The sequence below is a fragment of the Tupaia chinensis genome, unplaced genomic scaffold, assembly GCF_000334495.1.
Source record: "Tupaia chinensis unplaced genomic scaffold, TupChi_1.0 Scaffold000661_1, whole genome shotgun sequence".
Classification (NCBI taxonomy): Eukaryota; Metazoa; Chordata; class Mammalia; order Scandentia; family Tupaiidae; genus Tupaia; species Tupaia belangeri.
Window position 1 is genome coordinate 992898 of NW_006160183.1, and position 18648 is coordinate 1011545.

At 44.9% G+C, this 18648-nt stretch overlaps 1 protein-coding gene across 1 annotated transcript in view; it reads right to left on the minus strand.

Annotated features, from left to right (window-relative positions):
- The window catches only part of EPAS1 (endothelial PAS domain protein 1), a 96070-nt gene that overhangs the window by 41051 nt on the left and 36371 nt on the right, over positions 1–18648 (minus strand). The window contains exon 2 of the mRNA XM_006159895.3: positions 481–671. Within this exon, the coding sequence (XP_006159957.1) occupies positions 481–671 (191 nt within the window). The remainder of the gene's footprint in view (positions 1–480; positions 672–18648) is intronic.

Below are 18648 nucleotides of genomic sequence, written 5' to 3' on the forward strand. Positions count from 1 at the left end.
GAAGAGAAAACCAAGGTTCAGTGAGACTAAACGGTTTGCTTGGCTTAACTGGCTAGTGACAGGAAACAACTGTATCATATGGGCATACTTTCTCTGCTATTCTGGAGAAGCTAGTTAGAAGATCAGGACCACATGCTTCCTAAGGAGTCAACCTAGCCTGGAGTGGGAGGTCATATGGCCAGATGATGACAGAACTGGGAGGTCGGCAAATGCCACCCTTGGCTCCTCCCACCCCCCTTTGTGCCTCTTAGCTTTCAGGTCCCTGCTCTCTTCCTGTGTCCCATCCTAGCACCCCACAGCTGTGTTCATGGCTAGAAAGGAATCAAGCATTAGTGATAGCATTTCCTAGTGAAAGTTATGCAGAGTAGATGTTCCTGGGGAGGAAGTGTTTCCAGCTCTAGCATAATAGGTACCCCTGCCTGTAGGGCCCAGGAGGACAGCTGCCATCTGTGCCAGACCAGGGGAGCCTGCAGGCCTCACCTGAGGACAGGAGCTTGTGTGTTCGCAGGAAGCTGATCGCTAACCGCATGATGGAGGCTTTGTCCAGGTGGGAGCTGATGCTCTGTGGCAGGGGCAGCTCATGGGCCAGCTCGTAGAAGACCTCCGTCTCCTTGCTCCGGCGGCACCTTGCAGCATCTCGGGATTTCTCCTTCCTCCTCTCCGAGCTACTCCTGAATCGAGAGATAAAGGGTTAGTCCCTGAAAGGTTACTGCCATTCTATAACCCTTGGCAAAACATCCCCATGCCCCCCTGCGCCTGTGGTACAAACTCTTCCCCTGAACTGATCAGAGCCACACATAACCTGCTTTTTATTTTGTCAGTGCTGTTCACATGGAGTCTTCTAACTGCCTAACTGCCTTCCTCCTCTTGCACTCCTGCTATGCCCATACAGTGCTTCACATAGGTGGGCTTTCAGCAAAGTCTTGCTGGTTAAAATAGCTGGCAATGCTAGGAACCTGGTCCTGGGGCTAGGGATGAATGTCCAGAGATGGAAAAGGATGGCTAAGAAAGCTACGTCCAGTGGTCTAGGTGGTGCTCTCAAAGGCTCTGGAGAACAAGATGAAAAACTGTTTTGTGGTTCTCTTTTACTAGATACACCCAGAAGGTAAGCCCAGTGTCAGACCTCAGATCCCATTTCATGTCAGAGAGTGGTATCCACAATAAAAACGGAAAATGCCATCAAAATTGAAGAAGAGCAGTTAGTCAAACATCCATGTCCAGAATCCCAAGTGCATACTTGTCAAGTGTTGAACAGAAGTGAGCACAGACATTTTCTCTCCAAACCCTGCCAATGTAGGTTACCAGCCCCTCTTCATTGCCGGATGGAGGGAAAGAAGACGTGTACAAAAATCTGCCTTTTAAAGGAAGTCCTAAAGAAATTCTGGATCTTCTAATAACACTCATGTTAAGTTCTAACATAGGCAAGTTTGAAAGAATGTCTAGGTTGGAATTCTAATTCGCCTGCTTGTAAACTCTATAGGGGCTGGGAGGTGGCACAGTGGCTAAAGCTCTAGACACCTACTTGATTGACTGTGGTTCGAGTCTCAGCTCTGGTGGCATGCTTTCTCACTTTCCCTCTCTGTCTCTCTCTGGTCAAATTGAAAATAATAATGATGAATAAACTAAATTTTTTTAAACTTATTTATAATGTTGGGCTAGCAGGTGGTGTGAAGGTTAAGGCAGCTGGATCCTACACGGTCAACCGAATGGCCTGAAACACATGCACCCAAAATTCAAGAGAGAATGGAGAAAGGATTGTAGTAAGACCGCCACTACCCCCCGCCCAGGGGGATTTCTCACTTTCTCTCTCTCTCTCTCCTGTCGCTCTCTGGCAAGCACATGTGCCCTATGGCAAACACTTAAAAAAAGAAGAAGAAATTCTTTATAATGCTTAGCCTCAGTTTCTTCATCTGTAAAATAATAATAATAGTACTTATCCCACAGAATTACTGAGGACTAAATGTAATAATTTGTGTTAAATCTTTAGCACCAGGCCTATCCCTACAATAAGGAAAGTTAGCTAATATTAATAAAAAAGCTGTCAGTGAAAAGATAATCATGAGAGTAAAATAGTTATAAAACAGAACAGGACAAGTCTATTTTCACAGAAATTTGTGCATCAAATTTCTATATATATTACTCCTATATATTACACAGGAAAAGGTCTAGAAATATCATTATTATTATGGTTATCACAGTGTCCTTGCTATAGTCTAGGCATTTTTGCCCAGTACTACCTTAGCTTAATTCACACAGCCACCTTTGGAGGCTAATTGTTATTATTACCCATCATTTACAGATGAAAAAATGGGCCCAGGGAGGCTAAGTAAGGCACTTGAGGCCTCTAGCAGGTAAAAGAGGAAGTCTGGCTTTGCAGTAGGCAGGTGAGCCCCAGAACCCAGGCATTTACCAATGATTGTCCTGTCTCTCTCTATTCAAAAATGTTAGCAGTTGAGGGATAATGAAGTTAGGGGCAATTTTTTTTTTCTTAGTGCTTGTCTATATTTTATTATGTTTCTATAAAAAACCTCTATTGTTTGTCTGATAAGAAGCAGCTCAATTTTTATTTTTTAAGAAAAGCATCAAATGCAGTTTGTGGCACTCCAGGCCTCAAGTCAACCAGCTTCAACTTGTTCACTCTGTCCTGCCTTCTGAAATTTCCAGAGCACGGGCTGCTGCTTCCTTTGTTGGGCCTTATAGGCTGTTATCTGGACAGAAATCAGCATTTGGGGATTCATGGAATGTTGACATATCTCTCAAACCCCTCAAGATTTGGGCAGAAGCTCTGTTTTGACTTTACCACGTGCTTCATTTAAAAAGACAGAACATCCTGCTCCCTGGGTGAATTAAGCATCATGTCCTCAGACTGCAGGAAAAATCGTCCAACAGCTGCTGACAATCGAGAAGAACCTTCAGAAAAATTGTGAAATGTGCGAAGCTGTTTTTCTTGTCTCGTCTCCCTTTTCTGTTTCCTGCAGCTAACCCTGTTTCCCCCTCCCCTGACTTTCAATTCCCAGGACTCCTAGCCTCTCACTACCACCCAGCCCAGGCCCTTTCTAAGTTCCATCTTCTTAAAACTTGTCCTTAGGGTGATTTTGCTTTTGCAACTAGACCTTTGGCGGCACTTTGTATATTAGCCCCTCCTATTTGCATTTTAATCTTGACCTCAGATTGTGGGAGTAAAGCAGTTCAAGGTTTGCCCGCAATGGAAAGGAAGACAGGAAGTGGCCAGGATGTTAAAACTGTAGACAGAATGCCTTTGGGTCATGAGGCCAGGTAAGAGATGCTGGATTCCATGCCCCAGCACCAGCCCTTGAACTCTCCAACAAAAGCATCGTGAGCACATAACCTAGTCACCAAGGGCATCTAGAGAAGCCATCCTGGGAGTAAAGTGCTCCCAGGACAGGGGATGTCCTGAATGCCAATATCAGCACCACAGTGCTTCTGCCTTTGCGATGGCTCCTTAGGCTAGAGAAGCTGGAGGAGAGGCAGTTAGAGCCAGGTAGGGAAAAGGCAGTCTGGAGCTGGCACTCTGTCTGATGGTGGCTTTGAGACTTGAGTCCCACAGCGCTCCTTCAGCCACACCAACATTTATTGACACCCACTTTTGTGCCTGATGCTGCACTGAGGTCTTACCCATTTTATCTCATTACAATCTTCCTAACAACACAACGTGGTATTGTTTGCATAATTTACAGATGTGGAAACTGACATGCCATTTACCTAAATTCACAAAGCCAATGTCCACATAAGCCCTTGGAGCCTTTATAGGCAGTGAGCAGACTCTTGAGACATGCAGATGCAACCACATGAGGTGAGTAAGACAGGTGTTGTCACTGTCCCCATTTCAGAGAGCTGGAAACTGAGGCCAGCCAGATTCTGGAGATTGCCTAGGATTATTCAGCTAATTAGTGGCAAAACTAGGGCTAGAGTCCTACTTTTCTCACTGATAACTATAGGAGGCTGTACTTTCAGCAAAAAATAAACATCGTCATCTTATCATTTAGGAAGAGAAAGACTGAGAATCTTAGGCAGCCTCTTGATTTAAAAGTCCTAAGCTTCATGTTAGCTACCTTGTTTTTACAGTTCCATTTTGAGATTAGCATGACTTTAATTAGATTATCTAGTTAACTTTGATGCAGCCCAGAGATATCTGTCTAATGTTTATTCTTGGAAGCACAGACAAAAATCTGTAACACTACCATCATTTAATTAGCAACACAGAACAAGCATAATGAACACAAGGTGTGAAGGTAAGCCCTGCCAAGCCCACAGGTGCAGGTACACTGGACATCTTCACACAGCCTATCACAAGGTGGGCCTCTGAGCAGACATTATAGAATGGTGGGGGGGATGTTGGTAAGTGTGTGTGGGGGGTGGTAGTAACACATTGGCCACACTACTATCTATTGGGTCATCATGAAAGTCATGACATGTTTTTGCAGAAAAACTACATCATGACTTTTCCCATGACCCAATAGCTATCTGGTTTTGAACAAGAAAATACATTCTCTGGGCCCCAATATCCTCCTCTGTGAAATGGGAAGAATCTCATGTCTTATATGTCAGGATCAAATTAGATGAGCACGGAAGGGTTGGAAATGCTAGAAAGCTCTCCAACCAAAGAAAATCATCATGGGAGGTAATAATGGCCCCTTATCTGGCTAACATGAGCACTGATCACATCAGAGTCTGGCCATAATACCTGTTTTGTTCTTTTTTTTAATCAGCAAATACGCTATCTCAGGGCTGGAGGGAGAAATGACACAGGCTGATTCTGACCAGTTCTGTGTCATGTTGTTGAACCATTTTAGTTAAATGAGGTTTCATTTCCTAAAATATAAGGGGGGTCTTGAAAAACACATATCATGAAAAAAACCATGCATGAATTGCAAATTTTTTTTGCCACCCCAAAAAACTCATAGTTTAATTCTACATTTTAAATACTTGCTTTTTTTTTTTTAAGATTGTGAGACTTTACCCAGCATGATATACACCTCAGTCCAGCTCAGTTGAGACCACCATACACATGTTCGTCAACAGATAATAAACACTATCTGTGTCCCACAATTCTATCCTCCTCTTACATGCCTCCTAGAATTAATTATACTACCTCTGCTTTTTTTTTTTTTTAAATGACAATTCTGGAATTTCTGTGTTAGTAAAATTCTGTTTTTTTCAAAGAATTATTTTATTTTATTTATTTATATGTGACCAAAGAGGGACAGAGAGAGAGCAAGAGAGACCGAAAGTGAGAAAACAAGTCACCAGTTCCAGGATTTGAACCATGATCAGTCATGTGGGATTCCAGTGCCCTTAACCACCAGGCCACCTGCTGGCCCCTAGTAGAATTCTTTAGTTTTTCTCCAAAAGATATCTTACTGTACACTTTCTAGACCATTGGGGAAGGTTCAAAAATTTATTTCTTACTCAACATGGCTTGTTTCTACAAAAGTCCTCCCCATCTTGCTCAGTAGTCTTCCTGCACCCACAGGGCAGTCCTGCGTGCTATTTCTTCTATGGGGCATGGAATGTAAATGCAGTCCTGGTTTACTGTGTCCCTGTGTAGACACAGAGTGTTTCCTGAGCTTCAGGTGGGATCTTGTGATAGTCACTGAAGAGTAAATAGGGCACACATTCTCCGATCTCAGAGTGTACAGGCTGGTTAGGGAGCCAACAAAGTGAGACATTCCCACCTGCTACCGAAGTAAGTACAGACAAAGAACACTACAGGAGTGAAGATAAGGATCGAGTTCATGTATGTGCCATCAAGGTCAGAGAAAGCTACTCAGGGAGGCAAAACTCCAGTGGAACCTAGAAGGTTCAAACAGCATTGCCTTCACAGTGTTCTAGGAGGGCATAAAGCACTTTTTAAAAACATGTGTTATCTCATTTGATCATCATAAAAACCCCGAGAGATAGGAATTATTATCCCCATTTAATAGATGAGGATGTGGAGGTTTAAAGAGATTAAATAATTTGCTAAAAGATATTATCTCAAACCTAGTTCTTCTGGGTGCAAGATCAAAGGTTCTTCGATTGGCAGCAAGGAAACTACTATTTATTGTTCAACTTTGACATGCCCAGTGCAGTGTTAGAGACTTTCCCATGGATTGGACAATCATACATACTGTAGGAAAACAAAGGAAGGCTAAGATCCTAGGTATGGAGACGAATAATCTGTTGGAGGTAGAGGGAGGATGACTCTGTCCCTTAAGTGAGTACCCATTCGCCAAAGAAAAAGACCTGGAACTTTGGGAGTAGGTTTGAGAACCAAGATCAGAGTCCCAGTGGGGTGTGAGCGGGGAGAAGGACAACCAGGCTGTGGGCTTTAGCAGATGCAGCCCCGAAGCTTAGGGCAGGTGTGTTTGGACTGCTAGCAGATGTGACTACTCCCTGTTCCATAAGAGCTGCAGATCCACCCCTGCTACAGTATCTATTCAGGCTGCAGGTGGAGGTCTTGTTTTGACATTTTAATATGAGCTGATTTATATGTACTCTCTCCAAACTGGAAACTCACATTCTGAAACATTTGATCCTGACTAAAGGAAACAACCACTTAAGAACCAGGCAGTCAAAGATAAAAACGAAACTCTTTTAAAAATGTCAGCAGGTATATACCATGACCCAACCAGGAAAAAGCCTCTTTGACCCAAACTTCATTATCTTAAAAATGTCTTAACTTTTGGGTTATTGCTTTAAGTGTGACTTAGAGATCCTTTTTAAGGTCACTAATCAAACGATGATCTGCTCTTAGTCAAGATGTTCCTGGTTCCTGACTTCGAGGTGACCTAAAGCCAGGAAAGGGCCCTGAGGTGCTACCAGCTGTACCAAGGGGACTGGCTGCTGAATTAGTTCTGGTCTCCTGGCCATTACAGTGATTAGGACTCAGATGCCTAATACCTGTGTCCATCAAGGTATCAGCACACTATGCCAGTTACCCTATAAGCTTAAATGGCTTAGAAGCAGAATGGATTTCAGCAGGTCAGGGAGACAGACTGAAGCTAATTAAGCCAGGCTGGATCAGTCTATTGGTTGGTGGTGAAATTCTAAGCTGGTGCCAGTTTGCAGGAGGCTGGGCATGGACAAGTGAAGGCCAAATGCAATGGGAGGGATGCAGTGATCCTTCAGGGAGGCTGTGTGTCTAATGGCCAAGGGCTGTCCGAGGGTAGAAACACAGCAGTTTCAGGTCCTAGAGGTCAGGAAGAGTAATCAGCCCCACACTTAGCAGTGGATTGCTCCAAAGATTAAATTAGAACAGAATCAAAGCTCACAGTTCTCAATCTTGGCTGCTAACTAGAATCACCAGAGGAGCCTTTACAAACTAATGTGAGGGTCCTCCCTGCCTCTGCCCTACCCTACCACCCCCCCCCCTGAATTCTAATGTAATAGGGTAATAGGTCTGGGGCGCAGACTGAGTATGGGGAGTTTTATGGCTCCCCATGGTGTTCTCATGTGCAGCCAGGGCTGAGAACCTCTGTTCCAAAGCAGTGTTTTGTTTTAAGCTGCTGGTTCTAGGACAGAAATCACACAGTTGGTCATGTGAGAGATTCAGCCACCCTAACCATCAGGCCTGGCTGGCCCTGATGCAGTCAGTTTTAAAAGCCCCTGGGACCGCCACTTCTTTCGGTGGAATTAGAAGTGAAGTGTCTTTGGTGATGCAAACTATGTGTTAATTGCTTTCTCAAAGATATAGGAGAAAAAGAAAACTGATATTTATTGAGCTCTGGGACTACGTGCATTCTATAACCAATCTCATTTATCTCACTTGAATTATGCAATGTTACTATCCCCAGTTTTGCAGAGCAGTGGTTCTCAAGTGTAGCCTGCATCAGAATCACCTGGAGAGCTTATGCATGGAGAGCCCACGATCACACGACTACGGACGTGAACCCAAACGTACTCCTAAAAGCTAGCCGTGTTCTTTCTCGCTCTCATGACTGTGTTGACATTCACCGAGTACAACCAACCTGGAGTCACCATCATAAACAACTTATTTATTAAGGAGCTGGTGCAATCGTCACTGTCTCGTGTTATGGCTGATAGAGGGAGGTGAAAATGATGATTACAAAGAGATGCCACATTAAAGGCAGCTACCCTTCAAAATAGCCACGTTGAAGACTATAACTTTATTCTGGTGAGGTCTAAATATGTGATATTTAAATATCTGATCTAAGTATTTGGGGAGACCTTTTAGAATTTAGAGCCATACACACACACACACACACACACACACACACACACACACACACACACACACACACACACACACATACACAAAACCCCCCCTGTTACAGCACTTGATGGTACACACTTCATTTTAAACCTTGAACAATATTACCCAGTTTACCCACCCCTTTAGTCACCAGACTTAGCTGTAGATGGCTCATGGTTATTTGAAAGAATAAAATGTGTCCTCAAAAGATAAGGTTTGTTACAATTGAAGGTATTCAAAAGGAAGGTTTTGGCTCCTAGGACAATTCAAAGGAGGGGAAAATGTCTCAGTTGAAGGCAGTGTTCCTGTGGCCAGCTTTCTGGATGTGTTCTGAAGTTTGTCCAAGGGCACTACTGACTAGTAGGAGACTCTATCATACAAGGGGGTTTTCAAAAAACTTTATGGAAAAAACATTATAAAAAGACTAAAATTATATTTATGAAGAAAATATAGATTAAATTTTTTTGCGCCCAAATGAACTTGTACTTGGATTCAATTTTTCAATAATTTCTTGAAGTTCCTTCATATAGGAGAGGAAAAGGTATCAATGCGACCCAGTCAAAATAGAAAATACTAAATTAGCAAATTCAAGAGGAACTATGGCAACTCAGGCAGACCTTGACAAGGGAAAAAGGCATCAGTACACTTCAATATACACATCTCTTCTGAGGGGTATAAAAGGTCTCTTTCCTGAAAGAGATCACAGCCCAACTGAGAGATAAGACTAATGACACGGACTAGTATAGCAACAACCCTAAAGAGAAGACAAAGACAGAAGACTGAGTGGCTGAAATAGGAAGGGATGCTTTCACTGGCTCCTTCCCTGGAGGGAGAATCCTGCAAAGTGCCTCATGACTCACCTTCTCAACTCCTCACGCCCCCACCCCTGGGGTGAACCCCCAGCTCCCTGACCTGCTCTGATGGTCTGTGTCCCTGGAGCAGAGGGCCTGGACTATATTCAGAGCTGACAGTAATGTCTGGGGCCCCCCAACTTGGCCCTCTAATGGTCAATTCTGCTTGGGGCTGACTGGAGATGCTTATCTGCTGGTCTTCTCTGCTCCTGGCAGTCTTGAAGAGAGGAGTAGATTGAATTACCAAGCAGCCCATCTGGGGCTTCAGATAACCTAGATCCTTATATAAGCTGAGGACATGTGCCCTCAGCCCAGCTGGGAAGAGTTGTGCATGTACAGGAGAAACTGCAACAAACTGTTCCCATGTTTCGCTTCGCCAAGCCCAAGCCATAGTGGATGCTGTTAGTCTGAAAGTTTGCCCAAAACTCCTGTGGTAAAACCCTTACCTGCAGTGTGATGGTATTTGAAAGTAGGGCCTTTGGGAGGTGATTAAGTCATGGAGGTGGAGTCCTCATGAATGGGATTAATACCCTTTCAAAAGAGGTCCAAGACAGATTCCTCACTCTTCTCGCTACATTTAGACGTGGCAAGAACCATCTATGTATGAACCAGAAAATGGGCCTCACCAGACACTGACATGTAGGTGCCTTGATCTTGGACTTCTTAGCCTCCAAAACTGTGATAAATAATAAATCTCTGCTGCTTACAAGCTTTTCCACTTACGATAGTTTGTTACAGCAGCTCAAATGGACTGAGAGGGTGGAGTACTCTTCATTCATCCTAAGGAATGACACTACTTTACATCTGTGTCACATTACAGTTTCTAAAACACGTTGTAAGAGAACTGTAAATATGTAAGTACATACACCTGTAAATCTCACAGTGGGAAAGAAAGAACAGTTACCATTAATTCCACTTTAGAAATAAGGAAAATTGAAGCTTAGGTAAATAGAAATACGTGGAACTGGAACAAAATTTCTAAGATCTAACTTTTTCAAGGATGTATGAACAGACAACCCACTGCTAACCAACAGCAGATATAAAGCATGTTTAAAAATATACCTTTATTAGGTCTTTTATAACCTAGCTTTTCCTAACAGACTATTTCTCTTTTAAAAAAATGCCTTGGTGTGGGACTAGCAGATGGCATCGCAGTTACGTTGCTGGATTCCAACATGACTGACTGTAGTTTGAGTCCCAGATCTGGTGGCTTGAAAATCACACTAGGTGAGGGATCAGCAGTTGGTGTAGTAGCTATGTTGCTGGACTCCCATGTAGTAGACTGCAGTTTGAGTCCTGGACCCGGTGGCTTAAACTCATACCAGGCGTGTGTGCGAGCGTGTCCAAGATCCTGAGAGGAGAATGGAGGAGTAGAGACTGTGGCATGGCCATCCCCCTGGGAGGGGGTGATTTCTCGCTTTCTGTCTCTCTGTCTGTCTTTCTGGTGAGTGCATGTGTGTGCCCTATAGCAAAAACCTCTCAAAAAAAAAAAAAAAAAGGAAAAGAAAATCACACTGGGTGCATGTGTATGTGTGCCCAAGATCCCAGGAGGAGAATGGAGAAGAAGGAATTGTTGTGTGGTCATTTCCCCTGGGGGGTTATTTCTCATTTTCCTTCTCACTGTGTCTGTCTGTCTCTCTTCAGAGAGTATATGTACCTAGGGCAAAAACCTCTCCAAAAAACTTTTTTTTTTCTTTTGATAACAATAAGGGTAATGCATATTCAGTACTGGCAACTTTGAAAATACAGAAATGTGGGCCAAGAAGGTTGCATAGTGGTTAAGATGTTGGACTCCCAGCTGCGGTTCAAGTCTTGGATCCAGCAGCTGAAACTCACGCTGGGCACATATGCATGTGCCATGAAGAGATTGCACATGGCCCACCGAGGGTGATTTCTCACTTTCCTCTCACTGTCTGTCTGGCGAGCACATGTGCCCTATGGCAAAAATCTAAAAGAAAAAAAATACAAAAAGGTATAAAGAAAACAAGTTGAGATCTTATTAGATTTATGGACTCGTACTTTGCTCTTTATATAGTTAACACATTGTATTATAAAGAATTTTTTAAAAATTATAATAGCCAGTGGTATCTTATCGTGTGGATGGATCATAATGCATTTTGCTATTCTTAGTGTTATTCACTTGTCTCCATTTTTTTAGCTATTATAAATAACACTATGATGACTACCTTTACAACAGGTATTGCTTTGCTAGTTTTTATAGGATTGCATGTATCCAGCTGGCTGTCAGCACCCCATAGTGACCTCACAGTGAAAGTTGCATGACAGATGGGCAACATCAGCACCCTCAGGACCACAGCCATCACTCCTGAATGCAAGCCCAGGAGGAGGTGCTGCAGGGGAAGGTCAGAGGGAAGGGAAACAAAACATGCAACGGTCTCTGCCTTGAATCTGGGCTCAGCCTCTTTCCCCGATGAGTGATAGCTCTCCTAGGCTTCCTCTTTTCCTCATGCCATCGGAAAAGAGATGACCAAGTGTACTGACATAGACTCCAGTATAATTCTGAAAAGATGGCCACCCCAGTAGGAATGAGGACTTCTTCCTGTAGTGTAAAATAAAGCATTCTTTATCTTTCTTGCCCCTTGCCATATCTGGTGCAGTGGTGTTTTTAGAAGACACCTTGACCCATGAAAAGGCAGGCAAGCAAGCAACTGCAGGGGCTGTTTGCCTGGCTCACCACTGCTCTCTGTGGCCTCTGGTGCCCACTACTGCCTGACTCCCAGGGCCATGCAAACTCCAGCTAGGGGACTAATCAACCTCAGCAAGCTGAGATGCTACTGTTGCAGAAAACAACTATGCGAGATACTTTCCAGTTAGCAAAGAACTCTCATCATACTGCCTCTGTTTAATCCTGAGACAACCTTGGGAGGTAGGTATGGCATCATGCCCACATCACACATGAGGAAACGACCCTGAGGTGTTAGTAACATGCTTAGTGCCCAGTGATGGAGCTCGCACTCGAACTGGTTCTCATTTGACCCTAAGCTCCACATTCTTGTGATTGGGTATAGTGAAGAGAAGCCGTCTAGAATACTTAATTTGCCGAGCTTTTGGAAACATACACTCTTGGTCTACGAAGCAGCAAAGAGGGCCATCTTGACCACCCTCTTGTCCTAGGTCAGCCCCCCCTTTGCAATCCAGCCCCGGTGGGATAGTTTTCCTAGGCTTGGAATTTTTCTGTCTGAATAAACGTAAGCTCTTACCTTGCTATCACAGTCTACAGATGCCACAGGTTGTGTTTTATTTTCACTAAATGGTCTTCTCTGGACTTGAGGGTATTTTCCCAAACCCAAGCTGCCACTAAATCTGATTTAGGGTTTTTTTTAGGGCTTCTGCCAGTCAGCAGCCTTCTTCCTCTGGATTCTGCAAGTTTCCAACAGCACAATCTGTGGTTTGGCTCAGACCACTCTGTGTGTACAGCCGTCCTGTTCCTACAACACTGCCTTCAGCTAGGAAAACCAACAAAGAAATTGCACAGTAGGATAAAGAAAACAGTGCCTGGGGTGTAAAATGGTGTCTTCAGCATGAAGCAAACACTCTCTCTTGTGCCAGTGGGCATACCTTATCCCCCTCCTCCTAGCCTCTAAGATTTAGCTTCTGCTGTGGTCTCTCCTCACACCCTTCCTGAAACATACTCTTCCTTCCCTTGGCCTGCCTGAATGCACTCATCTTTCACGACCTCCCACCAGTCCTTTTTCTCCAGGGAGAGCCTCACCTGCGCTGACTTCTGCACCTCCCATAAGAAATGTCATACTCTCCTTTGGCCCTGTGTTGTTCTCTTTATTTCCGCATCTGTGCTTTTGTCTTCCTAACTAAATGCACGTTCTTCAGGAAAATGCCCCCCCATCTGTTCTTTTGAGTCCTTTAAAACATTAGTAGTACAAAGTGGTACAAATTGGATAAAAGCCACTTCAATGTTTTCTATTCTGCAAATTCCTCAAAGCCATTCACTGTTCTAGATCCTTCAAAGGAATTCTAATCCAATTCTTAATTAGAATAAAAAGTTTCCATCTGGGAGGGGTCGTCGTGCAGAGACACTCAAAGATATGTGTGTGGGGGGGGTGTTGGGAGGAATTAACTCTGAATCAAAAAACCTGGGTCTGAAGTAGTGCTGCTGAGAGAGACCTGTGGAGTCACGCAGATCAGCCCTTTGTAACCTTCACTATGTGCAAGAATCGCACAGGGGTCTCATTGTAAGGCACTTTCTGATTTGGTAGGTCTGGGCCGGGGTCTAAAATTCTGCATTTCTCTCCCAGATGATGCTACTTCTACTGGTCCCTGGCCTTACATTTTGCATAGAAAGAGACAGATAAGAGCTAGAGACTAAACACCCAATGGTGATGCTCTCTGGTTAGCACTACCTCGATGCCATCCTTACCCAAAGGTATAGTCTAACAAGTCTGATCTTCTCTTCTGCCAGGAAGTACTACACTCTCTTCATGCATTTCTTCATGGACTTCCACTTTCATGTCTTCCCCACCTCTATCATTTCATCTCTTCCTATTTCTTAAAAATGCACCTCTCAAGGCCAACTCAAACCCTGCTCCCCAGCTCCCTTCTCCATGGTACTTCCTGCCTGTATCAGTGCCCACATCACTCGTTGGCCCTTATTAAAGACCTTCTGCCTCACTGGCTTTTCTATACAAATGTCCGGCTTCTAGAAGTAGACACTAAGTACCTTGGGGGGAGAGAAAGAGGTGGCATAGATGCATCTTCTACTTTTGTGTATCCTTCACAGGACCTTGGACCAGGGCAGACAAATTAGGTAAATACTTGCTAACTGGTTGTAAGAACAATTCAAGCATGCCCTTCACTCTTTTCCCTTCCCTCTCAGAGAAGAAAGAAAAAGTGGTTCCAGCTGCCTTGGCCTCTCTCCTCTCCCGGGAGCTGCAGATGGCTCAGCTTAGATGTTATTTTTCCCTCTGCAGCTCCTCTTCCCTTCAGTGAAGAGTTAAAGCATTGGGAAGGCTGCTTCCCACTTGGAAATCTCCATTTCCTCCTGCAGTGTGAACAAGAGAACTCTATGGACAGAGGCTGAGTGAGCCAACTGCACAGGGAGTGAACTCACTGTGAATGGGGCTGTTCTAACACCCGCCAAGTCAAGTCATTAAGATGCCATCCCCGAGGTGCAGCCCCCAGCGTCACCTCTGGATATCCATATCCTTGAGCCTGCTGGCAGAAAAGATGAATGGTGAGCAAAGAGCGAGTGAAAGCGAGCTCTTTCATGAGCAGGCATGAGGACCTCTTCGTGCCTTCTAAGGTGGGGGTGCTGCTGCAGAGGAGGCAACAGTAGAAGTCGTCCCTTTTCTCTCCCACTCCTCTCTCTTCCTCACACTGAACTCAGGTTACCCTCTGATTTACATGGAGTGGCCCAAAAGATCACTCCTCAACAGGCAACCGAGGGGAGGGGGTAATAACATTAGAGAAAGTATGTGCAATGCCAAAAATAATCACTGTGTCATGAGAAAACAGAGCTGGGCTGCCTCGGGGGCCAGCACTGGGTATATTCAGGAAGGAGGGGGCAGAAAGTCCCTGGCAGTGTCAAAAGACATTCTGGATGAAAATAAATAAATAAAAGGCAGCAACTGAAATAGACAGCTGCTGGAGAACTCTCTTTAAGTACAGAGTGTGATTTTAAGGGTCAGTTCTCCTTTATTTCAGACACTTTCATTTCAAGGGATATTACATTTGTTTAGTCTTTTAATCAAAACTAATGCTTGAACACAGGCTAATAGTGAAATATCCTAGGCTCAATTTGATGCCAGAACTTTTGGTGCCTGGTATTTAAAGTATTTCAAAACAGCAAGCATTGAGGGGAAGAGCATAGGATCGCTCACTCTCCAGGCCTAATCCCATAACTCCTTCTCTATTTAAAAAAAAAGGGGGGGGGAGGAAGGAACCCACAGAGAATCTCTCCTGGGTTTCATTTACTAAGAATTTCAGTTTGGAGCCTGGTAACATGGTCACATGTCCAGCATTGTGGGGTCTGATCCAGGGCCACAGTGCAAGGACTTGCTTTCCAACCCTACCCCTCTTACTCTGATGAGAAGTACAAGGTCCAGGCACGCTTAGGAAGCTGTGTTCAATTCCTTTGCAAAGGAGTCATCAAAAACCACAGGAAATGTGGAAAGTCTTCCCCAAATTACCATCATGCTCTTAAATGATAGCATTGAGCAATTTGGGAAACAGGATTGTGTTCTTCCGCCAGAGATGGCTTATTCCTTCCACTCATTCAATAAATATTTATGATCCCCTCTTCATGTGCTGGGCTGTGAGCAACAGAACGAAAGGTGTAACAACTATTCCTGACCTCAGGGCTTAAGTCCTGACTAATTGGCCAAGTAGTCAGTTCATGCTTGAGGAGTTAGAGAGGAGAGTCTGCAGAGGTGGGGTGTGAAGGAGATGGAGAGGCAATCAGAGGGCAGAAAGGATGGCCAGGGCAAAGATACTGCTGCGGGAAGGAGTGGGGGCCCAGTGGTCGTGAGGCAGACTAGAGAGGAGCTGTAAGGCAGTTAGAGTTGGGGGGTGGGGGGAAGTACTCATCAGACATTGTTGAATATCCACAAGTGCCAAGCACGAGAAGGGCTTTAAACAGCAAAAAGGCAGGTAAGTCGGATAATCGGATAGCTGCATGGCCGATTAGCTAGCTGGTTGCTAAGGCACTAGGTGGGAAAGAGAAACCAACCTCTGTCCCCTTCTGCTGGTCATGCTTTTGCCATACTGGACATCAAGTATGAGAACCCCTCTTTCTTGGCACCAAAGCCAGGGAAAATAAATCCCTTTGTTAGATGCTCTAAATATGGCATCAACCCTTGGGCTGCCACAGGCTGGAGCCTCACTCAGTCCACAGAGACCTCTGTAATGCATTCTTACTGAATAGTAACTCATAAATGTTACCCATGGGATGAAAAACAAACTTCCCTTGAGGGCACATGCCTCCTCTGGCTCCAGTGGTGGTCTGCTGATTTCCACAGATTTTAGCCCCACCTCCTAGCTGTTTCCACTGCCCCGCCCCTCCTTTACCAAAATCAAGAACAGAATTTGAATCCTACCTGAGGGAGAGGGACAGCTCTGCAGCCCACCACTTTTCCCCTAAAACCATTTTTAGCATGTTATTCTCCCATTTAAAAATGAATGTGGCTTGGGACCAACAGATGATGTAATGGTTATGTCACAGGAGTCCCATGTAGTCGACTGTGGTTCAAATCCTGAACCCAGAGGCTTAAAGCTCAGGCAGGGTGCATATACGTGTGTACTCAAGATACTGAGAGGAGAATGGAGGGTGGCAGCATAGCCACCCCCTCCTGGAGGGTAATTTATTTTTCTTCCTTTCTGCTCTCTGTCTCTCTGGCAAGTGCCACACACCCTATAGCAAAAAATCTCTCTCTCAAAAAATGGCTCCTTACTGAGCTCACATTTAGTGTCCAAGCACGACATGCTCCTTAAGGTCTCTTATCTCCAATCTTGCGTTCTGAATCAAGTTCCCAGCTTCCACAGTTTTATGTCTGCTCCAGCCAGACCACACTATGCGCCTCTGCCCTCAAACTCAGCACTTTCTGCCACCCAGCCATGTTCTCAGATGTTCTGTTCCACCTGAAATCTTCCTTTCAGACTTTCCAGACCATATGCTTTGAGGCTAGCAGAGGCCTCCCACCTCCAGAGACTTTTCTGGCCATTCCACGCAGGTCACACTGGCCTTCCCTCCTCCCTGTGGTTTTGCCTGCCTAGAGAATTGCAGTTAACTATCAGGCAACATCACCTCGCTATTCTTTATCCTAAGGGTCTCCTCTGATAGCACAGGCAAAATGGCCAACTTCAATGCATCACAATACCCTACCTGACAATCTTAATGTCACATAGCTCCTTCAGATATGTGTGACTAGCTGGAGTGAAGATTAAGCCAGTCAGGTGTCCAGCTCTAGACCAGTACCGCAGAATTCTAATTGTTTTGGTGCTTTCCAGTAGAAAGGGAATTAAGAACAGTGGTGGTGGCTGCATTCATCACTCGATTACCTAACACCCCATGACTCCCCACTGTTCCCAGGAAATGGAGCCCCAGCACACAGAAGTGGCTGGCTGTGCCTGCTGTCCATACCACAGGTGAGTTCAGTGAGCCAGCTGCCAGTCAGCCTCACTGACACGGGTGAACAAGCTCTGACAGAGCAGCCCCCTCCTTTCTCTTCCCCTCATCTCCCTTCCCCTCCTGAGGAGGAGGGAAGTTTCTGCCTTCGATCCTACTCCCTTGATATGACAGAACAATCTGTTGCCCAACACCAGTCATTGCTCAGAGCCCTCACGTCACATGTGTAGGTGCCCTTCTTGGAAGGGAGGATGCCAGGGCTTGGCCAGAGTTCCACCCCTTCCATGATGTAACATGGAGGTGAGGAAATACACCAAACCCCCAAGACAGAAGGGGAAAAAAAAAAGTACTGAACACAAGATTCTAAGAAACAAAACAAAAACAAACCAAAAACCCAGTGACAATTGTTTAGATGAGCAAGTAGAGTTTAAGAACGACTTAGTGTTAGAAGAGACACTTTCCATTAGCCCAAACTAAGTTTTAAGAATGACCACCACCCCACCCCCCACGTTTCAACAGCCCTTCACCCAGTTCACACACAAGCAGACCAGGAGGGGGTTAATAGAATCCAGCTGCTCCGCTTATCTGGCTAACCTAATGGCAAATCTCTGCTACTGAGGTTCTATCAGTGACTTCTGCTAATCACTTTTATGAGAGATAATGTCATTTCTACTTCATTATCCAGCTCAGTAGCCAAAGAGAAAACAAGGTGATTTTTTTTCTGTGCAACCTCAGTTTTGTCCATTACTGCTGCCAGGTGACAGGGAACCAAAACTCTTGGCCACTTCTTAAAGAGATTTTGGTCACAAGATGTGGCACACAGTCCCCCATTTCCTGGCCAACCAGAGCACACTCAGCAGCCTCTTCCCCAAAGCCTCTAAGGCCATGGTGGGTTTCTGTGTTTGTGATGCTCACTGTCCTGACATCTCAAGAGGAACTGCTGGCCTCACAGAGGCCACAGGCCTGCGTCCCCAGTTCTGCCCTGCAGATGAAGCCGTTGTATAACATCCAGGCAGGCGAGTGCAGGAGCACTGTTAATTCTGCTCTGTGGAAAGAGCAATTACCATGTGAGTCAGCAGTAGAAAAAGACTTTAAGCCTGGGGAAAAAACAGCCCCAAAGTCCCTGCAGCCTCAGAGGCAGTGCTATGTTTGATTAAACGACTTAGAAGATTAGCCTGATGGTGGGAGTCCTGAGCGGAGGGTCACCCAATGGCTCTCCTAAGTGGTCTCTCAAATGTGTTAGGGACATTCTAGCTCCTGTTGCCAGTGGGTAGAAGGGAAAGATTCATTTCTCTGGAATCAACTACAAAATGGTCTTTTCTGCTTTCCTACTTGGTTGTTTCCCTTAATTTTTTTTTCTTTCTTTTGTTTTGAAGCGGTTTTAGCTATAGGGTGCGTGTGCTCGCCAGAAAGACAGAGACAGAGAGACAGAAAGTGAGAAATCACCCCACGGGGGGGGGGGGGGGGGGGGGGGGGGGGGGGGA